Source organism: Oculina patagonica, chromosome 1 (assembly GCF_052425735.1).
Source record: "Oculina patagonica isolate OP01 chromosome 1, crgOcupat, whole genome shotgun sequence".
NCBI classification, from domain to species: domain Eukaryota; kingdom Metazoa; phylum Cnidaria; class Anthozoa; order Scleractinia; family Oculinidae; genus Oculina; species Oculina patagonica.
Window position 1 is genome coordinate 32,687,527 of NC_135758.1, and position 27,534 is coordinate 32,715,060.

General features: G+C 38.1%; 1 protein-coding gene and 1 long non-coding RNA gene across 2 annotated transcripts; one reads left to right on the plus strand and one right to left on the minus strand.

Annotated features, from left to right (window-relative positions):
* Positions 1 to 6,074: 6,074 nt before the first annotated feature.
* Positions 6,075 to 27,265, minus strand: LOC144664825 (uncharacterized). Its single transcript, XM_078526053.1, has 7 exons — positions 25,557 to 27,265; positions 24,731 to 24,913; positions 23,150 to 23,479; positions 21,952 to 22,248; positions 19,734 to 20,033; positions 8,386 to 8,682; positions 6,075 to 7,764 (listed from the first exon to the last, which is right to left on the minus strand). The coding sequence occupies exons 1-7, from the start codon at positions 26,290 to 26,292 to the stop codon at positions 7,715 to 7,717; spliced, it is 2,193 nt and encodes a 730-aa protein (XP_078382179.1). The 5' UTR covers positions 26,293 to 27,265; the 3' UTR covers positions 6,075 to 7,714.
* Positions 10,072 to 25,648, plus strand: LOC144664920 (uncharacterized). The gene is made up of 3 exons (XR_013572877.1): positions 10,072 to 10,168; positions 22,001 to 22,117; positions 25,510 to 25,648. It is a non-coding gene; the product is annotated as an uncharacterized LOC144664920 (long non-coding RNA).
* Positions 27,266 to 27,534: the final 269 nt, after the last annotated feature.

A 27,534-nucleotide genomic window follows, 5' to 3' on the forward strand; every position in this document is an offset into this window, starting at 1 on the left:
ACAACTGAAGCGAGAAGCGTTAAATTGGAACTGAAAAACTTATCTGAGCGCAAAACCAAATGTGCTATAATTAGCAGCAGAGTAAGGTTTTACGAGCACGGTGAAAGGAATAACAAGTACTTCGTCAATTTGGAAAAGCGCTCTCACAATAGGAAACACATTGCTAAATTAAAAACAGATAAAAATGAGTACCTAGTGGAACCAAACAAAATTCTATTGGAAATGGAACATTTTTACAAAACGCTGTACACTTCACAATTGCCTGAAGTTAGCACATTTAATCATAGTTAAACTATGATTTAATGAACCCAGCAAACGCTTTCTAAACCCTGAAATGGTACCCAAACTAAATGCCGAACAGCAAAGCATCTGCGAAGGTCTTATTACTGCCGATGAATGTCTGTCTATTCTCAAAACTTTTGCAAAAAACAAAACTCCCGGTTCTGACGGCCTCACAGCAGAATTTTATTTATGTTTCTGGAACGATGTTGTGGGCCCTTTAATTGACTGCTTTAATGATGCCTACCAAAAAGGCGAAATGTCAATCACACAAAGAAGAGGCGTGATCTTGTTAAATACAGATTACAAAATTGCAACCAAATGCATTGCAAATCGACTAGAGAAAGTTCTTCCGACTTTAATAAATAGCGATCAAACTGGATACGTTAAAAATCGCTTTATTGGAGAGAATACTGATCCGCTTAATCTCCGATGTTATCGATGTGTACGAGAAACGAAATTTGCCCGGCATGCTTTTATTTATAGATTTCGAAAAAGCTTTCGATTCCCTCGAATGGAAGTTCTTATTCGAGGCTATTGACGCTATGAACTTTGGGCCAATGTTCCAGAACTGGATTCATGTCTTTTATTCTAACATCTCCAGCTGCGTACTTAATAATGGTTTTGCTTCAAATTTCTTTTCTCTTCATAGAGGAGTCAGGCAAGGGTGTCCCTTATCAGGGCTGCTATTTGTCTTGGCTGTTGAAACGCTGGCCCAATCCATCAGGCAGAATAATAACATATGTGGCCTGAAACTTAATGACACTGAAATAAAACTAAGTCTGTATGCTGATGACATCACTGCCTTCATACTTAACGACTCTTCTGCGGACCACTTATTTAACCTCCTAAGTGAATTTGGAGAGTGTTCAGGTCTTAAGATGAACATTTCTAAAACAGAAGGAATGTGGCTTGGCAGCCTTAAACAAAACAAGGGCAAGCGATCCCCCTTTAATATCTCGTGGCCAGAGAAATACGTAATTGCTCTCGGTGTTGCTTTCGCTTACGACGAGACCCGGCTGTTAGCTGCAGAATCAATTTCGAAGAAAAAATTGTATCACTGAAAAAGACTTTAAACAGGTGGTCAGCGAGAAATCTAACTCTTATAGGAAGGATATGCATTGTCAAGACTCTCGCCATCTCTAAACTAGTCTATAACACGTCTGTTCTCTCAGTCTCATCCAACATATGTAAACAAGTCAACGATATTTGCTTCAGGTTCGTATGGAAAATGAAGCCGGATAAAATTAAACGGCACACTCTTATTGGTCCTCTTGAAAAAGGTGGTCTTAACATGGTTGACTTTGTTATGATGGACAAATCTCTTAAGGCTGCGTGGGCAAAGCGATTATGTGAAGCTGGAGATAGTAAATGGTCCGCTGCCTTTTCCTTGGCCACAACCCACCTCGGTGGCACTTTCCTTTTCGAATGTAACTTTGATATACATGACTTAAATCTGCCTTCAGAATTACCCTCCTTCTACAAAGAAATACTCTCTGCCTGGCAGGAGATACACTCTACAGACCCCTCATCTGCTGATGAATACCGGAATGAAATCATTTGGAACAACCGATTTATTAGAATAGATGGAAAACCGATCTTTTTTCTGACATGGTATCAAAAGGGTGTGGTTAAAATACGCGACCTTCTGGAAGATGGTAGGTTCTTCTCCGGAGCCGAATATCAAAAGAAATATGGTCTAAAAGTGAATTTCTTAAAATATTTCGGCCTCCTCTCTGCAATCCCTAGTGGTTGGAAAAACTCCCTTTTAAATACCCAGCAAATACCCTCCAATAAGACTGTCAGAGATGACCTAACACCCTCTAATGTCACTGCCAAAATCGCTCGCGAACATTTTGTTTTGAAAGTTCTTAAACCCCCAAATATAGAACTAGAACTAGTCGGAAAAAACTTATCCCCGAAAGCTATCTACCAATTGCCTTTTAGAGTCACGGTAGAAAACAAACTTAGATGTTTCCAATATAAAATCATTTATGGCATCCTTCCCACAAACAAACGTCTTTTTAAAGTGGGACTGAAAACGTCACCTCGCTGCGAGCGCTGCAATTTTCCCGACGAAACTTTAGCTCATCTTTTGTATGAATGCCCCATTACGCAAAATTTTTGGCGTGAAATTGTTATTTGGTGGAACGAGAAACGATCGGAGAATGTTTCTTTAAACGTGACAGATATTCTGTACGGCTATAAACCAGACTGTACGAAGTTCTACGCCTTTAACCATGTTCTAATCATCGGAAAATATCACATCTTTCAAGCTTGGTTGGATAATAGCCCCCCAAGCTTTAAAATTTTTTATCTCGTTCTTAAAGACAAAATCCTTTGTGAAAGCAGAATTGCTTTTAAAAACAACACCTTGTCGAAATTTAGATCCAAATGGGCAACATTAAGCGCTCTTCCGCCTCAAAATGTTTCCACTTAGAATGTGCCACCCGCCTTTTTTTCCTACTTTCTTCCTTTTTTCCCCCTTGTTTCCACTAAAAATTGTATTTAGAACATTATGTTGTAAACCAACTTTGTACTTGTACTTATATGTAGTGAAATTGTGTAAATTTTTCTTTGTATTATCAATATTGTTTTTTTTTCTTTTCGTCTTCTTTTTTAATAATTAATATTGTAAAGTCTAAAAAAAAAATGTGCTTTTCCAGGTAGTGCCCAGTTTTTCCAAAAGAAAGAAAGTTTGTTTTGTTTGGCCGGTTTTCCGGCCATTGGTGATGGAATGGGATATTTTCTGCTTGGCCAGAAAACTGGCAATCACTGGTAAAAGGGTTGTTCGTGATTTACCACTATCGGCTAGAATCAAATTTATGAAAAACGTTCAAGAGTACTTACATATTCTAGCTGTATAAAATAACAATGTAAGGTTCTGTTGAAATAACCTTATTCTTCCACCAGAATGCAGGAAATGCACTCTTAGAGGCCCAAATTTTAAAATTTTCCCGGGGGAGCATGCCCCCGAACCCCCCTAGAAGGTCGAGCCTTCTGAGCTCCAAAACGTTTGCTGCCTACTCTAACTCTTATTAAAAACCCTGTAATAGTTGCTTTGTGCACAGATGTAGCGACCAGAAAGTGTTAAGGTCAGCAATACTTCCGTTTATTTTTGTTCCTAAGGAACCACTGAGTAGGTGGGGGGAGGGTCACATGTTTTTGTGTGGGTGTTTGTGAAGGGTCATGCAACAAAAAATTCTAAGAAGTGGGAGGGCCACAAATTTTTTCGCAAAAAAAATCTAAAATACCCCGGACCACCCCCCCCCCCCCCCATTAAAAAACGTACCTTCCCTTATAATTAATAAAGGGAAATGGTATTTCTGTATTCCTGTACTGTTTACATTCAATATGGTCCTTTAGGTTGAAGGTCCACCATTTGTAGATTCGTGTGGTATATTTTTGACCAAATTGTGTGATTCTAGGTTAATTTCAACTATACATTCTACCAAATTTTCTTCATAGTCTCGAATAGTCGAACCGTTCGAAGTTCCATTAATATTCCCAGGCGCTAGAAAGAAAGAGGAGACTGGGTACTTGTTGGGCTCGAAAGCACCCAAGAAGGTTGGAGCTTGCCACAGCCGAAATAAAAGATCAACAAACCGACTCTCAGGTTAGTATTTAATTACCATTTGACACTGAAATAACGTAACCTATATTTTTCCTGCCTTCCTTTTTTTGTACTGCCGTCATTGTTTGCTATTCATTCTAAATTACGTTTACAAGGTTCTGTTTTTAAAAAATACGTCGTTGCTATCTCACTTTTACCTGCCATGTTTAATGTTTCCTTACATACTGTGTTCAAAACGCACGAAATGCTGTCTCAGATATCTTATTTTTTAAAATTTCTTGGGGGGGATGCCCCCATTACTCCCCCCCCCCCCATGTAGGGTCATTTCTGGTAAATTAATGGTGCGTTTTTAATAGGTGGGGCTATTCCACACTTGCTCTGGTAAACGGTTATTCAGAGAAAGAATCACCGGCACCTATTGAATGATCTTTCTAGATATCTCTTCTGGAGAGAATTTACTTTTAATGTCATACTGGAGATTTTCAAACACGTATCTCTATGGCTGCTTGATCACTATAAAATTTGGCTTCGTGTAAGCAGTCTAAAACCCAAAAGAAATGATATTTTCTATATTACAGAATACACTCAAAGTGCCCATGATGTCAACTGAGCCATTTCTTATTGAATTTTGTCTAATAACCGTTCTAGAACAGTGCCTTGAGCTTCTTTCCCCTTCAAATACATCTTGTCCGTGGATGACACTTTTCGTGAGTGGATAGTTGTAATTTTCCATAGTTATTGACGCACTAGACGGGAATTTGGAAAGACAATAAGACTATGTACTTATTGACTGAGTGGGAGGGCCGGACGGGAAAATATTTGGCTCGAGGTCGGGACGCCCGTCGTGTTTTATTAAAGAAATAAAAAACGCACCCGAGTGCATTGTTGAGTTATATAAGCACGCGGGAATTTTTAAGAACACGAGAGAAGTGCATAGAGAAGCACGAGGCGCAGCCGAGTGCTTCTCGCACTTCTCGAGTGTTCTTAAAAATTCCCAAGTGCTTATATAACTCAACAATGCACGAGGAGAAAGTTTTTTATTTCTTTTATGAAATGTTAAAGAAATTGCGCGCGCTAAAACTCGTGACGTAAGCAGCGTGCATTATTTATGGGTAAAGACTGTTGTGAGTGTTTTGTTGACAAATACACGCACGCGCTGGCCGCACAATGAACGAGAAATTTTCAATACTGCACGAGGCGTAGCTGAGTGCAGTATTGAAAATTTCGAGTTCATTGTGCGGCCAGCAAGTGCATGTATTTGTCAACAAAACACGAACTAACAGTCTCTAACCCTTTTAATATACAATCTGAGTACACTGCAAGAAAAACACGATTCACCGAACTTTGAACTAGACTTTTAATGAATAATAATAATAAGAATTTGAGTAGTACATAATTATACATGCAGGCTGTAAAGATCAATAATACAGAAATCCAAAATAAGCTGAAAAATAAATAAAGCTCAAAATGGTCCATTCAATTGTTCTTTAGCTGGAGTCGTTCATAAATACAGTCAGCGAGAAGCTTGTTTAAGGTGAGCCGATCGCTTTTACAATTGCAAGCCAGCAAGTCAATCGCACACAAAAAATTCAGCTTCAGTTTACCTTTGAAAATGAAAACACTCCAGGTTGTTTTCTTCTTGGTATTTTTTGGTATTGAATCGTTGATAATTTGAGGAATATCTTTTTCTTCCACTTTTGCAAGCCTTGAAGCTGAAGACATTTTCAATAATGCACGATTTTTGTGCATTATTGTCAATACTGCACTGTCGGAGTTTGCTGACGACAGGTAAAGGAAAATCACGTGATCGATTTTAACCAATGGCGCGCGTGGATTTTGGACAGTGAACGTAATGAATTCAAACTGACCAATCACAGCGCGCGCAATTACTCGGACATTTTATAAAACAGAATAAAACATGGCTTAGGCTTCTTTATTTGTTAAATAAAGCATCTGAATGCAATGGTCACACTACACATCTCTACGGTCTGGCCAAGACCTGTACGCATGCGCATACGCTTGAGTCCTAACAAGGACGAAACAGCTGTCCATGGCTGCCACTCCACGAGTAATAGGTTGTGCGCATGTGTTCAGGTCTTGGCCAGACCGTGGAGATGTGTAGTGTGACTATTGTATTCAGATGGTTTATAAAACATTATGTCTCCAGTTAAATCAAGTTAAATCATTCGCGATTGCATGACTAGCCACTGATACTTTTAAAAGACATTCCGTATTACCAACATTTTGGCATTTTTATTAATAATATTCTATAAATGTTAGAGTAGCATGTAAAAATCTCTGTTTGCTTGCATTCCAAGAAAAAAATATATTTCCCTATGGCAAGATCAGTAAGTCTACTACGAGATTTTCTGAACAGGCCACGTTCGACATATATATATCAATACGCCAACCTGGATCTGAGGCTTTTCTTCATGTCGCTCAGTTCCTAGTAGTAGTACACTTATTACATACATGACATGAACAAGAAAAATATGGATGTTCCCTCATTTTCTCAGTTTTCTCTCGCAGTCAACAAAGAATTATAAAGGTGGTGGTAAACGAGGATACAATGTTGCGGATAGATTGTTGCTTATGATGTTTCTTGAGTGGGCAAACGAAGACACATTGTTGTGGATACGTTGTTGCCATGCTGTGCAAACGGGGAAACATTTGTTGCGGACACAAAATGTTTCTGACAAAAATCAGAAACATTTTTTGTGTCTCGGATACACCGATAACCTGTCTGCGTTGTGCGCGCGGGCAAACGGGGAAACATTTGTGTCCGCAATAAAATGTATCTGCAAGATTGAATCCTCATTTGCCACCACCTTAAAAAAAGATAATACCGAGTCTAAATAAAGATCATGTATGAATAATGTCTATTTTGTTGAAAAGAGGTAATAAACTCAATAAATCTTTGATTTTGGCTAAGAGGAACCTAATACAATTAAAATTAACAACTTCTGTAATTCTAAGTACTTGGCGTACAGAAATCCTGCCAATCCCTAGGGAAATCAAAAGCTCGCTCTGATACAGTAGCTCGTCAACGGACGAGTGATATGCTTTGAGACTACAAAGAAAACAACACGAAAAGGATTTCTTCTGATTTAAATATTCGATGCAGTTAAAACACTGTTAAAAGGGTCTTATTTTTCAGCGACACCAGATTTGCTACGCAGGCTAATTGTGCTGTAGCTGTAACTTAAAATCACAAAAATAAATTCGATTGAAATTAAACTCAGCCGTGTCTAATAGACATACCTAATTTTAAAATATCTGATAAACTGAAATTTTGTACGTAATATCAGGTAGGTGCAACTACACAACGCAGGGCCACTTTCTGTAAAACACGAGGAATTTTATACGTTTGAGTCTTGCGTCTATGTATCTGGTGGCTTTGTCAGCTGTTTGGCTACGAAACCCAAACGATCCACCTCGCCTGGTGCATGCATGGTTTAAAGTGGCCCTCCATTGGGGGAAATTTAAGTCCAGTAAACACTTATCAATTAATGGACCGCGAATGATTCCTTCTCCTCCTTCGAATCCATGTGTTTAACCAATCAGAAATACGCCAAGAAGAAGGAGGAGTAAGGAGAAGGGTCATTACACCTAGCTACTATTATTACACGAAGGAGCAATGATTGCGACTGTTTCACTTGTCATGACTTGTTTCATCTTTTGTGCATCAAGATTCCTAACCTTGGACAGACTATTAAATCACTTTTTATAGTCCAGTTTCTTGACTCCGCTCACCCCACAGGGTCTAAACCCTCGGCTTATTCACATTCTGAAATTACACTTATTCAATCAGCTAACGCTATTCAAATTAGTTGAACAAAATGCGAGCAGTGGTAACCAGATTTACTCATTAAAAATCTTCAGTTTCCTTTTCATAGCCTTCATGTCTTCCTCTGGAATTGAAGTAAAAAGAGGAATACTTTAGTATTTATGGCAATAATACGTTTATAATAGATATCCTACATGGACGGCAGAGTATAACATAAATCAAAATTGAATGCTTGAAATGCGTGTTTTTATCGTGGAATTCTGTTTGAACATAGTGTCGTCGCCGGTTTTAATAGAAATTACCCAAAAAGTTAGATATTTCAGGATGCAAACTCTATTGTGCTTGTTATAATTTTCAGAGGTGGTCAGAGGTGCCTTTTGTTAAATTCAGCTAGATAAGTATCCACGTACTATACATACAGTTCTTTATCAGCAAAGACTGACTTCATATGGATTTATAAACGCGCTGTTACATAACTTGTCTCTTCTTACGCACTTGTGGGGCACCGTTTCATTTTGGCTTGAAGATGGTAGCCATTAAAAAAAATTGTGAACAAAGTCCCTTACAAAGAGAGAGATATCTTGAAATGTTTCGAAGTTCTCGAAAGTCTACTGCTATTTGTAGCCTGTGAGCAGGCTTCTCGCTTTTTTCCCTCCCCGGTACCCCGTCCTCGCTCCATCCGGAATATCCAGCTCTTCCATCTATTCTGGACTAAGCCGTTATCACATGTCTCATCATTTCTTACCTACAAAATAGCAGCTTATGGCCTCTATAACATCTAAGCGCTTCATGTCGCGGAACTGTAAAAACAACGTTTCCACGGTGTATGTTGGTCTACGCCTAATGATGTCATCCATGACCTCTTTTGTCGGGCTGTCAGCACATGGCGGCTGAAGACTCTGGTACAATTCCTTGCGAATGCCACATGCATCAGCTAGGTCCTTGTAGTTTTTAAGGTGCAAATTGTCGGGTCCATTGAGCATACTTTCCACCGCTCGTTTTAGATCTAAGTCGTCAAGCAAATCACAAATCGTCCACTCTTCTGTCAAAAGTAACAAAAGAATCGATTACGATGTTTTCTGTTCCCTGTTGGTCGTTCAAGTGAGAAAATGCAAGCTAACGGTTTGAGTAGAAAAAAAAAACAAACAAAAAAAACAAAACGGCTGGGGAGACTACCATCATATCCCAGACAATTTAGTCACCAGCGTGTCATCGGCACTGGCATCTAAAAAGGACGTGGATTTGAATCTGAGCACTGAATCCAGTAATTTTGACGCTACATAACTGCGAAGATCACTTTCAGTTTTTTTTTTACTACAGTAAAAACCCGCGTGTAAAAACCTACTTTTTCAGAGTTTGGCAAGACAGGTTCTTGTATTATGGGCCAGTACTTATTGACAGTTTAGGCTAAGTAGGTTCTTTATTAGGTTCTTAATGTCTACAGAGTAGACATTGTTGTTGATTATCAGAAAATAGTATAATATCTGGTCTGTTCTTCATTATAAATATTTATTAATGTACCCATGTTGCCAAAAGTCCAACAACATTAATTGATCAATGATACAGTAATGTCCTTTTTGGTTTTTGGTAAAAAAAATATATAAATTAAACAGTTAAACCCCACATATAAGAACCTGTTGGAATTTGTTTGGCTAAACAGGTTCTTACATTTTGGGGTATTAAAAAAAGCAAATTTCTGCCAGAAGGTTCTTAAATCCCTAGGTTCTGCGTGCTGTAATCCGTTCAGGTTTTTTTTTCACAATCCGCGAAAAAAGTTCTCGCAAATAAAAATAACCGCATTATTTCCCGCAAAAATTTATTCCATAATGGAAATATCAGTACACATAAGCATCATCTTAATGCGCAACAAAAATTATGTTGTTGCCTATTAAATCTTCTCTTATCGATGTTTCAGTTTGGAATGTCGTTGTGCCGAAAGCAAAAATGCTTGTGATAACCCGGGGGGATAATGCATTAAGTAGAACAGAAATTGATCAGAATACATTGACAGAGCTAGCCTGCGGGCAGGCTCTCTATTCGGGGGCAACGTGAATTGAACTCTTCGAGCGCCGAAGGCGCGATTCCGCGAGTGCCGAAGGGGCGAGTTGGCGAGCGAAACGAGCAGTTTACGTTGCCCCCAAACAGAGAGCCTGCTCACAGGCTATGACAGAGCAGTCAGCCACTCAAGAACAAGACTTTACTAAAATAGATTGACACCTCTGAGTTTGAAACGTTTCAACGTCCGCAAGGTGTTTGACCTATATTTTGCAATTTCAATTGGAATAGATTTTTTGAAAATCGCAAAAATTAATTTGTGCACACCAATCAGTCCACCAATCAACATTGCGTGACACATTCCGTGCATTGCGTGAACTTAGGGTTCCGCTGACCTATCTTTTGCGTTATACGGGGGTCGCGCACAAGGTCGCCCTTTTGAGGTCGCGTTGGAACATGGAGCGTGTTTGATAGTACAAACTTGAGGGTTTTGACCTTTTCAGACACTGCTATTCACCTCTGCCACTAACAAGGTAAATTGTTGGCATTCATTTGTTCTATACTTGGTTTGCATAGTAGTTTTTGTAATATATCAAACACGAGAGACAGTCATTCTCCCGAGTCATTCTTTGCATTTGAGAGTTAATCAAAGTCTCTTCGAGATGTCGACGTTTTTGCATGAAGTATGAGTCGAAGGTTTATCCTGTGCATTGTTCTTCGAACTTATCATTACAGTTTCTTTGTAGTTTAGTTTAACAATTTCCTATCTTCGCGGAGGAAATGCAGCCATATAATTTTGTCAAAAAAGGCTCGTCCGCGCCGGGTATTTATACACATATTCCTCAACATTACACAAATAAACAGTGCAAATTTCACCGAGATCTGACAATTCTATACTTTAAAATTGCAAGGACCTTTCGAGGCAGTCGATTACGGCAGCGAAATAAGCAAATGAAACAGCAAAATACGCTTTGTTTTTGCGACGCCATATTTGAATTGTTATAGCCGGGTAGACCGCTGTTCAATGTGTCCAAGGCCGTATCGTTACGATTGCTCCACGAAAAAGCACGAAAAAAAATACGGATATTTCCGACTACTGTCGGAGAAAACATTGCGCATATAATTGGGGCGTAAACAAATCGTTACACTCAAGCTGCGTTTTGTCTAGGCTCTGCGAGGGTCGGATATCAAGACCCAGGATTAAACAAAAGCCATATATACAGTGAATGCTTTCGAATTATATTTGAAGATGAAATACGAAAGAATTTTGCTGTCTTTGACTGAAATTCCACTCGAACTGCGTAGATACGATCGCATGTTGTAAAGCTGATTCATGCAACATTGCTGTCATTCCCTGTCAACGCGAGGTCACGTCCCTAGCGACCTAGGCTGATGACGAAATAGAGTTGCGCTTGCATGTAGCTACCAAATTTGGCCTAATTTTTAACCGCTCCTAAGCTAAAAGAAGCCCCCATCTCTTGCATTTGTTTTAACTTCAATAATATCTTTGAAAAGAGCGAGTTTTTTGGTATGGTTTATTTTTGACGTTTGTAATTTTTAAACGATGTAAGTGCTAGTGATTATTTATTCGTGTTTTAGTTACGCAATCCATTGTTTGTGCGACGCTTTTTATAGATCGCCTTTCAGACACACGTGCGTTGACATAAGAAAGCTGACATGTCACTTTTAAAATTGTTATATAACGTTTGTAAATGTGACAAGTCACGTTTTTTTTCACGAGATCGCAAGTGATCACCCACAGCGGAAAGTAATCCCTTGAGAAATTAAAACAGTCCCTTGATAAATTAAAAAAGTCCCTTGAGAGTTTACAAATATGTGGTTCCAAATTTTGTCCACATAACCCCTATTCTACGTTTTTAGCTTGTAAACAAGCAAAAACGTCAAAAAAAATTAAATACGACGCGTAGCTCGACGCAGCAGACAGACTATTAAAGGCTGGTTCTCATATGATCGCCTCGATCGTCTCTGTCGCCTCTGTCGCTTCAAAAAGTTTGCTTGCGATCGGGGCGATCATATGAGAACATCACAGAGACGTCTGCGACGATCGGGGCGATCGCGATCGCTTCGATCGCCCGTGTTCTATCCGGGCGATCGCTCGCAGACGGTCGCAGACTGCGGCGATCGCGAACGATTATATGAGAACTACTGCCACAGAGGGAGACGATCGAGGCGATCCAAACTGTCCCATGGTGCATCAGTATTACCCAGAGCTACGTTTTCGTTTGGCCTCCCTTTTGCTTCTTCGCCGTAAAACGGCAATAATGAGAAGATAGGAGGCCACGAATTTTGCCTTTGCATCGAAGGCTGCCATAAGCAATATCGGAGTTTTGAAAAAACACACGTGCGTCGATGGGAATAAAATCGAATATTCATATACGGGAACAAAGAAAAGATCATGAATTTTTATCTTGGTTGATTAACCCTATTTTGCATATACCAGACGATCGGGGCGATCATATGAGAACCCCCTGATCGCTTCCAATCGCTTCGATCGCCTACGATCGCCTCAGAATTTGCAAACGACAGAAGCGACAGAGACGATCGAGGCGATCATATGAGAACCAGCCTTAAAGCTTTTAATTTTTAATTCATTATTTTTAATGAACTACGAGGTAAATGCAATGTTGAATCAATGTCTCTCGTGTTTGACATATCTTCTCAACCGAAGCCAAATCTAGGGAGAAAATAGAAACTAATCGAAAGATTTGACAATATGCGAGCCAGCGAGCCATACTAACCGCAAGCTACCTAAACTATTAACTGTCAGTGAACTGTATGCACTTGATTTGTTATTTAGGCTAGACGAGAGTCGACGGCTCGCTTGACTTTCATGACATACGAGCCATGAGGGCCAGAAATACTACATCTCAAAATAAAAGGCCAACCACAGCTACCTTAGCTAACTGGGTTTTGGAAATGACTGGTACATAACATATGTGTATATTAACTACAACCACGATTTCTTTCCCTTGGAATCGTTTCACTAAAGTTGAAAAGGTCATTTCTGCTGCCTGGATATGCTGATGTCCTTGTTTGCAATTCACCTCATTAGCATACAACCCTGCATATAGAAGGCATCTTGCTATATACAAATTGACCCCAGGGCCCAGTTGTTCAAATGGTGGATAACACTTTCTGTCTAGCCTGTGTACAGCCGTCCCGCTCCACTAAAAAAAATTGTGGAGGGAACATCTGTGTTATGGCGTCGTTAATTGTGTTCTGCTGCGGGTGGTTTCCCAGAATGTGTGGGAAATTATCTGATTGGCTCATACACAAACGCCATTCATAAACTTGTTGTAATTGCCTTTAATTTATGCTGGCGAGAGGTGTAAGCTTGTGGCATTCAAAATTATTTGAACAAGTTCGAGCGTTTGATGTTTTTGCTTCTCATTTGTTTCTGAAGGGCACAATGGCCGCGGCCGCACTTGGCAAGTTAACCGGGTTATTTCCAATTAATCAATTAAAATTCACCGGGTTAAAAAAATGTCTAGTGCGGCTGCGTATTTGGAGAGTTAACCGACTCTTAACCAGGTTAGCGGTTCCCATGGAAATTAATCAAAGAACAATAGATTTTTTAACTGGGTTAGGTTAATTCTAAACTACCTTTCTGGGTCGTTTTAACCATGTTAGTGGTTTCTTATCAGATTCAACTATTGTTTTATTTGCCAAATGTGTCAATCATCTCCATGTTAGAGAAGATATTCTTTTCCATCACACGCAAACATGGCGTTTGGACACAATTCGTGGCGTAATTCTATAATTTCCCTTGCTATTAGGAAACTCTAGAACCACCAGAGAAATGCGGATTATTTGGTTCAGACAGGGCTCTCAAGGTTTCTGATGACTCTTCCGTCTCTTCGCCGATTCCTTGGGAAAACGTGCACTTGAAGGTCTTGAAGGCGATTTCGATATGGCGATGAGCCTTAGAACAACTGCTGAAGATCAACATATTCGAAACAACTGGGCTTGAAATTTGCATAGCACACATTCGGAAGAAATAGAACGGTGTTAGCCGAGAATGCATTGAAATAAATCTTAAAAGCAGGAGAAGAAATGAGCAAGTAATAGAATTATCAAGAAAGCCGGCCGTTTTTGCTTGTTTTCAAATAGCATAATCATGACATCACTTCAGTCACGTCTGATCGTATTGCGGCCGCTAAAATTATTTAACCGAGTTAGTTATGGTAACCATACTTTAACCGAGTTAAGTTTTGTGGAAATTTTTAACCGGGTTTCTAAAAAATTAACCCAGTCAACTCTCTAAGTGTGGCCGCGACCAATATGCTGTATTATTTAGAGCCGGTATAAGTTAGAAAGAGCTGTCGTTTGGTGAATACTGTGGTCAAGAAAATTTAAATGCTGCATGGTTTGTTTAAAACCTGTTATTTGAATCGTGTTTCCTTTAGTAGTGCAGTTTGTTTTGGCTCATTTATTATTTTAAATGTTTGTTCTGAAAGGACAAGATCAGACATATGTTTGTGAAAATGATGACAATTACCGGTAACTTGGATGTAATAATTATGATATCAGGCCTGGCCGTTATTTTACAATTGCAAGAGGGATGACACATTTATCTTTGTCCGGCTTTGCCAAAGATCGTTGTTACTTTACTTCAAGAACAAAAAAAATTGGTTTTAGGGATTTTGTTTTGTAAACGTTATGTTGATCTAGCGCTTTGACTCATGAGCTTGATGATGTTTTATCTCCCTGGTTTGTTGTGTTATATTCGGTACCACATGATTCAAATTCAGTCATCCGGATGTCCAATATAATAATTTATGTGAAATTTAAATGGATAACAGCAGGATACTGGAAACTTAACGACGCCATAGCACAGACGTCCCCTCCACGATTTTTTTTTGAGCGGAGCGGGATGGCTGTACACAGGCTATATCTGCCAGATAAACTACGCTATCAACTAGATAGTGATTTATTGGGTGGATAATGTTATCCATCCTTTGAACAACCAGGGCCAGATGTTTAAAGAGCTTGCATAAATATTATAGGACGTATTAGCTTTCAAAATTACAAAATTTCTGGGCAGAGAAAATGCTTATGAGCCTCTGTATTCTTAGTGAAGTTTTTATTTTTCAAACCTGCATCGGATAAAGACATATTTAATGCATAGGACCTCTGGGGTTTGGTTTTAGGCCAGATGCTGGATGAAACGTGGGGTTGTTTATAATTGACATGTTATGTCCGGTAGTTCATACACAAAATAATTTTTTTTAAGCGTGAAAATCGGTTGACTTTGCATTTTGTTAATTAAAGATAGAGTTGACCGTTGTTTTGCTCAATTGGACTTGCCGAAAACTAATTTTTTCAATAAGCTCTAGTTGGCAAAAGTCTGGTTTTAAGCGATGGTGTGACATTGCTTTATGCCATCGCACAATAAGTTTTTTTGTCTGTTTTGCTTGATCGACAGAAATAAAGTTTAACTTAACAAAAAATCGCTGCGTAAAACACAAGAGCAAAATATTTCCGTGATGTTAGAATGGAACACTACAATGTATAAACGAAAGAGACTAATTATATATGGTGGGATCTATTAGATTTAGTAGACAGAAATTTATAATTCTTATAATATAAAGGGCCGCTGTGAGCAAGAGACCATTTCACCTTTCTTGCAGCTTAAAAGCTTGCTCGCACGTATCGTATGTCGATTATCCGTGATATCACACTACAGTATAATGCAATCTTTGTTTAGACAAAATAGGGAAGTCTTAAAAAAGATATAAAAATATAAAATAAAATATTACTGTTGTTCAATTGAGCAAATCTACGAAGAAAATGTATTATTTGCATCCTTGGTCTGTGAATTCATAACAACTGTATTTATTTGAATTCCATCAGATCCTCAGGCTATGCTTTTTATTGCGACCAGTGAACAAGCACCAGCGCAGTTTGCTGGGAGCAACTCTAGTGTTGGCAAGGAAAGATTTCTGGGACGCTGACTAGCAATTGTCTTTTATACTCCTAAAATTCGTGGGCGTGTGTATTTGTTGTGGAGCTATATTTGGCATTGAGCATTTGAACAAATGTTCCTGCTCATGTGATACTAATTAAATAATCCATATTTGGTGCAGCGAACATGCATTCAATGATTCCATATTCCTAATTATTTGGCGTGTTCGCATGTGTACGTGTTTTCACAACGTCAACAGTTGTGCGTGTCCAAGTTCACGTCGGTCATTAGTTTTCTGAAAGGTCAGTGTAAAACGAAGACTGCAAACTGGGATTAAAATGCAGATTGAGGGTAAAATGCAGACTGCAGACCAGGGGTTAAATGCAGACCGAGGGTAAAGTAACGAAATACGAGTCACAAAGCCTTTTTTCCCCGCTGGCTCCAAAGGAATGTACCATAAATGATCTAATAAATGCCCACTCTCAAATAAGGATTGTAATTTGCAAACAGCTGGAAACGTTTGCAAAGAGTTCGAAAGAGTTCACCTTCCCAGAAATGAAATAACCAGTCATTTACCTTGAGTTTATTACTTTTTTAGTTTAAGTACGGATGTAGAATAGTAATGGAAACCAGTAGGTTTTAAGTTGGCGGCATTCGTCGCTTCGACATGTAGTGTTTTGCCAAATTTATATGTATTCTTGTTTTGTCAAAAAAGCCGCTCGACGCTTATGTCCTGCAGCCTCAACGAGCCAGTGATTTCTGAACTCAGTGTCCACGGTCAAGTAGGATATTTTTGTATTGAATTCCATTTCTTGATGCCTCTGTAACCGTCTAAATTGAGTCTAAGTTAAGTAATCACAAGTGTGTTGTATGTGTCTGCTGCGTAACATATTATATTTTGATCGCTAGATAAAGCAAATCAGTTCAGATTAAATCGGTTCCGTAAAGAATATAGCCTGCAGTTCATTAAAATCTCATCAATTAACAACTAAAACAATTTTATACCCCGTAATCCTTTATTGAAGCGACTTTTCTTTCACAAATTCATGGCCTTGACAAAAACTTTTGCGCATGAATAAAACCAAAGTGTAGTGACGTCACCGGACGGCATTAGGGTCAGATGTGTTCAGACGTCCCTTCTGGGGAGTAGGCGACCACAGAGGGATGTCTGAAGTTCAGGCTAGACTTGACCTTGTGAGACTTCAAGTCATCTACACCTGTAAGCCGGATGAAACTGAATGGTTTTCAGCCCTTTCAGCCGGTGCCCTTTCGGAAATTAATTTTGTATGCACACAATCTCATGTCATTTGTTTACCTCTACCCTGCGTTGCATGCAGCCGGACGTGTCAAAAAATCCTCAATCGTCTGCAATTCACAACGCAGGCAAGTTTACTGCTCGCTATAAACATTACGATGGTTAGCGAAGCAAAGCCGCTATTTATAACTAAACTGCGGAAGGATTTAATCTGTGCCAGTTAAAAACACTTGAAAGAGCTGTGGCCTCGGAGTAATTTGATTGCTGAAATGTGACCTTGCTGTGTCGGCATGGTAAGAAAATTATTTTTCTAAATGTTCTGTGAACTGTCCAGTTTCATCCAATTTTCAAACGCAGAAGATTGTAAACTGAAGTTTACCGTAAGTGTCACAAAAATCTTTAAAATGCCTTTACTCTATCAAAAAGGTAAATTTGATAGCTTTTGATCAAATTCGTGTCGGCATAAAATCTATTTTATATGACATTAATCACCAGTTCATTTTCGTGATTTCTCGTGTTCCTTCAAAATTTGGCGGCGGGGAAAAATGGCTTTGTGACTCATATTTCGTTACTTTACCCTCGGTCTGCATTTTACCCCTGGTCTGCAGTCTGTATTTTACACTGACCGGATTGAAAAACAATAATTCACATAAAAATAACTCATACGTAAGAATTCACATTCCCGTAATTTCTTTAATTTTACAACATTTAAGGTCGCGGGGGATACCTACAGCATGAATAAATTCATAAAGCGAAATTTTGCTTGACCCGCATCTTTTAAAACGTTTATTTCTCGGCTGTTATGGGTGCGATTAAGCTCAAATTTTGCAGAGACATAAAGAAATGATAAAATATTATTGTGTCGTCTTTTATTTGGTAGATTATACTTAACGGCGATGTTGTAGCCACGTTAGTGCCAAATTGGGAAGAACATGATTTTGTGGCAGAGTTTACGGAACGAGCAGGAGACAGCACACTGTGATCTTGTCAAAAACTAATCAGTCAATATCTGTAGAGTGTCATAACAGAAGCGGATTTTTTAATTTAAAATTTGCCAGCAAGTTATGGCGGTTTAAATGCGCAAATTTTAATTTAATGCCTTCTACCTCTTTCTAAAAGCGCTCTTTTAAAATTCCGCCTTTGTTATGACACACTACAATGTCCATAGTTTACCTATCTGCAGTGGCAAGTCATGAAGGTTTGTATCTGCGCTGTATTCTCTGCCACAAAATTGTCGGAAAAGTCCAAACTTTGAGTTTTCCGAAGGTGTCCCGACCAAAACACGATCAGCTTCCAAAGGAGAGATGTAATTATGCAGGTAATTATATTCCACGCTTTTATAGTGAGAACAATGCGTTTTTATGAAGGACATGATTAGCTATGATTGTTTATGCCGAATATTATTGTGATTACTCTCGAGTTGCAGAAACAAAAACAAATTGAATAAAAATTAGCTCATAGACTTCCTACAATCTATATAAACGTATATCGCCAGTGTTGTTTTAAATTGGTTAAAATATCAAAGAAACAGGAATTTATTTTTTCAAAATAATCACGCGCACGCACTATATTTTTATCCAGTCATGAATATCTCGTAAAGTTGTCGATGTCACTTTGTCAGTCGTTGCACTTCGTGCATACGCTTTAAATAAATGCATAATGATGAGCCTGAGGTGTCCCCCGCGACCTTAAGATAATTCTCTTCAAAATACACATGGTCACACTACTTAACGTATCGTTAATACTAGTACAATCGCTTTCATTGCTTCTTATGTTGAAAAAATGTGAGCTGCAGTTGGATAACAGTCTTTTTCACACACAAGGTGTCAGCTACTTTTATTTACTTTAAGTTTTTTCCTCAAAATTATGTAAGACCCCTTGTGAAACGACAGCGCTTCTGCATGCATCACGTGCCATTAATATTCTATTTGCTATCCCATATCTGATTTGTGACTAATTTGCAACTGACATGTCAAAATCAAATCAAAGTTTATACAGCTTTTTGACTTTCATATTTTTAACATTTTTTGCATATAGTATTTTTATTAGCTTATTTTATATCCAGTTTTCTTTACAATGATAATTATTATTTTCACACTTAGTGTGTATTTATTATTTATTTTATGTGTTTATGAAATTGTTTCTTAGTGAAAGGAAAAGAGTTTTTTCGATTGATAGTCTCCAAACTTCTTTGTGCACATTGGTTTGCGAAAGGGGGGAGTGTTTGTGATAGCAAATTTTGGGTTTAAAATTTGGTCAATTTGTAAGTTGGAGCAAGAAAACTGATTTTCTTAGTTTTCATAAATAAAAGGACTCCTGGTAAAAACAAACCACATCAGGTTTCTAATATACTACCTAAAAGCTATTACTGAGCCAAGAATGAAAGAAATTGGTATTTCAACTTCTGCCACTATGATGATTCAATGATCACTATGCCCACAAACAGTGTGTAATTAACCAATCAGGAATCAAAGAAAGAATGTGTAACCAGTGGCAAGTCATGGAAAGTATTACAAGTCCAGTAAGAAAATTCAACAAGTATTAACGATCAAATAATGTGTAGTATTTTCGTTATATGTTATTTTATTTTAAAATTTACTAAGGATTTTTTTTTTTAAATTTATTAATTTATTTATTATATTTTTCATGTATTTATTTACACAGTTTCATTTAACATTACTTATAAGAGGCCTAACAGGGTAAATAGAGTTTTCATTCATTCATCAGCATATCATCAATGTATTTGGTTTTGTACCTGATAAAACAACTGTTATTATTGGTATATAGAGCATGTTGCACAATTCTATTAAAACCAGTTCTAGAAATCCATGAGTTCAATAATGCAAATCATACCCAGCTCATTCTCTTATTCTTTCCTGCCTTTTCTATCTTGTTTCACAAATTGCACCTGACATACCTTGAAGTTCAGCCAATGTTTCTGCTACGTCATTCCGTTCTATAACTGTCAAGCGGTTCTTCAACTGCCCAATGGTCATAGTAGGTTGTGAACTTTTGATAATGTCCATTAGATGGCCTGCTGGATTTTGTTGTTGATTTGCACAGTCAATCTTTATGCATTTGAGCTTTTCACGGTCAACACCCAGATTAACTCCCAGATTTTGCCAGGTTTCTTCTGGTAGCAGGTCCAACATGATTAGAACTCTGCCTGGGATATTCTGATCTGGCAATTCTAAAAACTCCTGAACCTTCATGTCATCTGTTAAGGAAAGAAATTGTTTTTGTTAAAATATTTTTTCTTACAAGTTAAAATAATATTTACATTTGTTAGTATCTTTTTAAAACAGCAATAAATTTGTGTGCCTGATAGCCCAGAGCTAGTGGATTTTCCTGTCCATCACTTCTTACCTAATGAGCAACTAACATATTTGGACTTTTTACTGGACAAATAAAGTAAGGCCACTGAGAAAGACCTTTGGGCTAGCACACAATTGTTCCAACTAGCCCAAAAAACAAGCTGGAAAATCAATTTTCTTTGCACCCTGTAGATGTAATTTAAAGTTCGTGCATTGCTGTGTTTTTGTTAAAGTCAGAAATTATGTGTTTTTGACGAGTCTGTAAGGCAAGTCAATTATACAAAAAAATAATTTGTTTAAACCTCTACAAATGTGGCTCCAGTTCTCAAATTTAAGAACATAATTACTAAATGAACCATCTGCCCACTTCCTGGGAGCCATTTTAACTCTTTTATCCAAGCGGTAATCAGATCTTTCTTTTTAAGCAATGACGTGTAAGTGATGACGTCATCGCTTTATGCAGGCAGCCGATCAACAGGATCTTTTATTCTTTTGTTCTGTTGTCTGTTGTTTGTTTAGCACAATCTAACAGAAATCAAGTTTAACTTAACAAGATTGCCGCATAGAACACAAAAGCAAAATACTCCTGTGCAGTTAGAATGGAATACTGCAATGTATAAACGAAAGAGACTATATAATTTTATATGATGGTTTCTATTAGAGTAAGTAGACAAAAATTTCTTATTCTTATAATATACAGGGCCGCTGTGAGCAAAAGACCGTTTTAGCGCAATCGAACAGAAATCAAGTTTAACTTAACAAGAAATCGCCGCCTAGAACACAAAAGCAAAATACTCCTGTGCAGTCAGAATGGAACACTAGAATGTATAAACGACAGAGACTAATTATATATGATGGTTTCTATTAGAGTTAGTAGACAGAAATTTCTAATGCTTTTAATATACAGGGCCGCTATGAGCAAGAGACCATTTGACCTTTCTCACAGCTTAAAAGCTTGCTCCCGCATATTGTGTGTCATTTATCGATTGTCATGCTACAATATAATGCAATCTTTGTTGGGACAACATTGCGAATTCTAAAAAAAATTAAAAACTAAAATAAAATATTACTGTAGTTGTTCAATTGAGCAAATCTACAAAAAAAAAAAATGAAATTATTAACTTTGCATCCTTGGCCTGTGAATTCATAACTAATGTATTCATTTGAATTCCATCAGATCCTAACTATGCTATTTATACAATCACTAATATTGCTTCTTATGTTAAAAAAAATTTAAGCTGCTGTTGGATAGCAGTCTTAATCACGCACAAGGTGTCAGCTTCTTTTATCCATGTTAAGTTTTTGACAAATTTCCTCCAAAATATGAAAGACCCCTTGTGAAACGTCATCGCTTCTGCATGAATTGCCCCCCATTTATTTCTATTTTCTTGGTAGTTTGTGAGACTTTCTAAGAAATAACACTCAAATCATCAATTGTTGCAAATAGCCTCCTTCATTCCTTTGTGATGGATGTTGAACCACTGTGCAGGCTCCAAATTCAGCAATGACACATGGAGCTGTTCATTTATCAAAAACACCCAAGAAACGTTGGAGGGTTTGTGTTGCACAGAAGTTTGACATGAATACTATGTCCAATGCTGTACAACATTGTGCAAAATTTTCCAGCAAGGTAGTTGAATGGTTCCTGAACACTTAATTTTGCCCAACAAAGTTGAAGGATGTTGGATTAAATGTTTGAAACCAGGGCTTAATTAAGATATTGATTAACCAGACACCACCTATTAAGAAATAATTCAAAACGCATTTTTAAAAGTGCTCAAGACATAGTACATGCTTTTAAAAAAGAAATGCAGCATTTACCATCAAGATTAAGATTTCTAATGTAAAGCACCACATTATTTATTTTCAGATCTTCCAGGTGTTGCTTCAGAGTTCCAACGAGGAGGTCAGGATCAGTTGCGGCCAAGACTTCAAACATCTTTTCAGCTATACAGTGACGTTCACCTGCTTGGAATTTCAACTGCAGGTCTGTAGAAACATCATTAAGATTGGCCAAGTGCCTCCAATTTTCAATGCCCTTGCAAGACATGTCCAAATGAAGACTAAGTGTGTCCATCACATAGACTTTGTACAAAATCACATCAATCACCAGTGCACCTGAAATGACAAAAATATGTAGTAACTGAGCAGACACTTCTGATAGGTGGACACCTTCATAAGTTAACCTTAAACTGTAGTCTTGGCCATACACAGACACTGCATTTTTCCAGGGCTGTAACTAGCAAGAGGCAAGACAAGGCACTTGCCTCATCTAGATTTTTACCCAAAATTAAAAACAAAATGTTTTTTGTTGGGAAAATAATCCCCAGTTGAACAAGATTGATTTTTCTCAAGAAATACGCAATGAAAAATGTCTCTTAAAGGAAACCTCTGCTCTTGAGGCAAGTTGACATTCAAGGTGCTTGAAATAATGCCTAAATTTCCAATTTTACATGACAAGGGGAAAATGGGCGGAAAATATAATAAATATACGGAAAAGAATATGGCTTTAAAGTTTCCCGCGCAGCACCATCTTGGAATTTATGACGTCAGTGCTTTGCCCAATTATTTTACTCAAAAGAACCTATGCTTCAATTCCTAACAATAGTGGCAACGCACTGACGTCATAAAATCCAAAATGGCAGTGTGCCGGAAATTTACAAGCACAAAAATTGACAAATCAAAGACCTAGTATTTGAATGGAAAAATGAATCTGTGACTTTTAACAACCAAAACAGTTTTTTTAGACTGTGGTAAACTTGTTATTTTGGCCAGAACTGTTTTACAGCTGAGGTTCCCTTTAAAGAGTTCCAGAGCTTCTAGATTTCAAAATTTTTCTGGAAGGCATGCCCCCAGAACCCCCTAGCAAGATCTTGCCTGGTCTATGACAAAGGTCTGGTTACAGCCCTGTTTTCACTTCACATTAATGAAGACCTCTAAAGACTTATCTCAGTTTCATGGATGACCTGCTTATGGAGAGGCCACAATGCACAATCATTTAGTGTAGGCTTTACAATACCTGATTTGAGAGGTATTGGTGGTAGTACGCTGTGGCTCTTATTAAACTTTCTGAGTGTCCTTGGTGTCATGGCTGGTTGCGCACTAAAAGACCTTGTTAATACACCATTGCCAAGTTGATTTCCTTTGTTAGAACCATTTGGCACAGCATCACTTCCCAATGCTGAACGTCTTTGAGCCTGATGCTGTAACAGGCATCTTAAATCCTCCTCACCATCACCACTACTTCTTGTTTGTTCTCTGTGATTGTCACCATTGCCTTCCCCTGTTTGTGACCCAAATGAGTGAAATGACAACTCCAGTGGTTCCTTTCGGCTGCCAGGTATTGGTTCTAGGGGAAAAATGTTATACAATAAAAAGATGAACAGGACAGCTGTGAGTAAAATAATATTGTGTTACTGTCATTAGCAGCTTTCCTAGAGATAATCATGTTACAAAATTGTAATTAAACACAATAACAAGGTGAGCTGTAAAAGAGTATTCAGTAATGTGTAAGCCAAAAATTTGATGGTCCTTTTTTCCTGACAATATAATGATGATGATGATCATAATGATAATGATATCAATATGCTTTTAAACAGTAAGGTGACAAGAATTAAAAAATCATCAGCTAGGGGATATTGTCTTGTCATGTTGTCAAATTCTCAGAAGAGGAATTATTATCTAAGCTTAATTTTTAAAGCTCTTTTTGGCCAGTTAAAAACATGTATTTGTCACAGCGTTTGCAATAAATTTATTACATTGTAATGGTTGTCTTGGTGCCCCAGACAATCAAAATTAGGCTGGGAAAATCAAATATTGTTTTCTCAGTGGTTGCCCAAAGTAAGAGCTGTTAAAAGCAAAAAGGGGAATTTCATCTTTTTAGAGAAGACAGAAAATATTGTGTTTCTTAGATTTCTAAATTCAGGAGCAATTCCTGTATGTAGTCACTTGTTTTCTGCCCACCATCTGCCAAGTTTGAAATCATGAGCAGTTGGGATATACCACGTAAAAACAGTCAGAAGTGATTCAGACATTTCAGTCATTTGACTCAAGCTCATATTTGAATAAGAAAACAGATTTACACTGGGGGAAAGATCTGGGCAACCTCAGTATTCATGGGGTAAGTAGAGTATTGTCATGCAGTTGCCCAAGGTACAACTAGACACATACATTTTCTACAGAAAAAGTTGTGCCGGGCAAATCATGACTTTGTTTTGTTTTGCACTGACTTGGCTGAGAAGAACTCATTATTTCAGCTGGTACGCAAAACCGAAGGAAACCTAATCTATTTAATCATTCTTTTCAAAAGGTTTTGCAAAGCTGCTTTGTTAGGCTAAGTAATTTCAAAGCTTAAAAAAAATAAATAAAAAAATTAAAGCTTAATCATTAGTAGAGCATTGTTTCAATGGAACTTGAGATATTCCTTGAGGGAGCTTGGGGAGGGTGAAGAATTGAGCGGGCAAAGAGAAACATATGAAAAATCAGGCTACTGCTCTCCGTGTGATAGGTTGTAGCAGACTAAAAATTTTTTTAAAAAGAAAAACCCTCAGAGCAGTTTCTGTATCCTCATTTGATGTCTTACTGGCCCTCTCAAACTCACCAGAAGCTTCTAGCGTATCTTTTGTAGATTGATGGATACTGAGGGAAGGAAACTCGTCATTTCTGTTGTTCCGGATTCGATTATGATCTGCTAACGAATTATTATTTGAGCCACCACTCTGTGTTTCCAAACCATTATTACCAGGACATCCCTGAGTAGAACCATGAGCTGTCTTTGTATCATCTGCAATAATTAAAGTTTTAATTTTTGTTTTGATAGAGCTGTTTTAATAACAAAGTGTACTATAATGTACAATTCTTGTGGATAATACTTTACAGTAATTGAGTTTCCTTACCCTTATACTGCCTTTATACACGCTATCCTTCTGTTTGGGTTATCAACACTTACAAATCTAACCTAATTGAGACTTTTTATAATTTATGCACGTGTATACTTGAGCTTATGTATTTGAGCAAAATAAAATTGATTGATTGATGTAAAAAATGTTTCAGTCTGCAATCTTTTGAAACAAAAGTTATTTTTTCTCCTTCAATGTAGGGCAAAACGCGCGCAACGGCATTTTGAAGAAACGTTCATTTTGTGGGAATTGCCCAAGTAACTGACCCAACAAATCAATTAAATGTTGTTATTGCTGAGTAACCAAAATTTTCGCTCTTGCATCGCGATGACCTAAACGCGAAAATGACTGTTCTCAATAAAACCTGCGAAGTTGCGTTGGGTTTTCACGTAATTGTACACTTGTACTTTCTTTGTGTACAATAAATTGCAACATGTTACATGTATTAGGCCTCTGATCTCCTGACTTTTTATCTTACTAGGGAAGAAACACTCAAGAAAGTTGGTTTTAAAATGAAATGGAACATACCTATCAAGTTCTGTCCGAGGAACAATGGGAGAATTTCATCATTCTCACCAAACGCCAAGAATCCCAGAGCGTGTCCGTCCTCGTTCAAAATTACGGAGCCCCTTGGTTTTTCAGTGGACTGAAAATCTTTTAATGTTCTGAGCTGAGCTTTGTTGCCATGATTTTGCAGGAAATACGACCCACTTTCATCCGTGCAAAGCTGGTAACATTGGATAGAGAACTTGTCTTTCTCAGATGCTGTTTCCGCCAGTACGAAGCAGAGGGGCTGCTTTCCATCAGTCGTTTGGGACTCTAACTCATTTTCTTTCTGATGGCAGAGCTGAAAACGAGACGACTGCAACTGATCTGGGCGCCATCCTGACAACCATTTTTGCGAGTGCAGTGACTCTGTTGGAATTAATATGAGCGTGATCGCGTGGTTCTGACTGCATGGAATAGACACCTCATGGAACGTGCAATCGTTTAGACTAAATTGTTCACTTCTCTGCCACCATCTCAGGGGTAAAAACTCGGCCTTCCAAACTGTGCTGGAGTTCAAATCACATTTGCCGACAACCTGACTGGTTGTAACGACAAAGGTTTGGTTTCTTGCTTCCGATGAGGAAGAAGGCCATTTCAGCACGCAGGCACTTCCAGTTGTCACTAGATGATTTCCGGCGACCTGTTTTTTGATTTTGCACATAGACAAAGAAATGCTGATATCTCTGCATCCCTGGCTATTTTGAGCCATGCTCATTATAGACTGTAGGAAATTTATAGTTTATCTGTCATCTTTTGTGAAGCGAATACCATGAAAACCCGGAAAAAGATGACTTCCATATACGGGGCTGGGTCGCCAGGAAGAGCCTGGAAACGAGACAGTCTCGGTTGAATGATCCCCGAGAACAAGGCCGAACAACACTCTCCTCAATGTGAGCTTTGTGGGAGGGGGTCCTGGGGCTTGCACCACTCATAAACTTTGAACTAATCGAATTCTTCAGAAATAGCTGGAAATGCTTTTAACAGGTCAATGGCATTATCTATCCTTTAAACAACTGTACTGAGGCCAGTGCTATACTGAATAAAAATCGAAGTTCAGTTTGATCACTGGGGTTTGCTTTTAGAAGATATGTCACGGTTTGTCACATCAGGAAATTTAGCCTACTTTTTTCAAATTTGCCGATTTCAATACGCCAATTCAGGAGAAAACCGCAAGTTGCCTGGAGGCGAGGCCTAAGGGCCCATTCAAAAGTTTTAATTAGCGTGTGGGGCATTTCGAGTCGGAAAAAACATTCCTTTTACAAATAAGCCACGAATCTTGATCCCTAGAAGTTCAAAAGTATAGAAAGAAGAAATTCAAGGTCTAGGAGGCTAGAGAAGAAATTCTAACAGCTTAGTGGTACTGATTAGCGATCGAATGTATTCTATATTTCCTCATCAGCTTAACTTGAAGTTTAGCCGTTCTCTGGTAATTTACACTCAATTTTGGATTTTGTTGATCCGAATATCACAACCTGCCTTATGATTCACTAGAACTTTTGAGAAACCAATTTTGGATCGAGAGACCCTTTGGTTTTCAATCCGAATGGAAAATTTCAGGTATCGACAGAGAATCAAAGAGAAACTCGCGTAAACGTATCTCGCAAAAAAATTTCCCTCGTAGTACGGTTTGCCTTCTAATTAATTTCTAATTGATTTCTAATTAAACAATATTTTTGCCCAAACGTGTCTCCCAATTAATCGATGTGTATAGTAATAAAATATTAAAAGACAAATAAAAAACTCAAATGTACATAGTATTGAATTTAGTTAACTGTGAAGTACCGAGTGCTGCCTAGTTATCCAAGATCGCCAGTAAAAAGGGGTAACATCCATTTATCCGGATCTTGCCTTAGATCAGCATTTCCACAAATCTCCCGTCCGTGTTCAATGTTGGACAGCTCCCCTTGGCTAAGATCTCTTGTTTTTGAAACTGGCTTTGAAACTCTTAACAGCATGC

Bases quoted from the DNA above. Each gene is read 5' to 3' on its own strand.
- LOC144664825 (XM_078526053.1), bottom strand. From the start codon at position 26,292: ATGAGCATGGCTCAAAATAGCCAGGGATGCAGAGATATCAGCATTTCT. The intron at 20,034-21,951 runs GTAAATGCTGCA...TTTCCTTAACAG, and splicing joins TAGAAATCTTAATCTTGATG to ATGACATGAAGGTTCAGGAG. The intron at 8,683-19,733 runs GTATGTCAGGTG...TACTTTTGACAG, and splicing joins AACATTGGCTGAACTTCAAG to AAGAGTGGACGATTTGTGAT.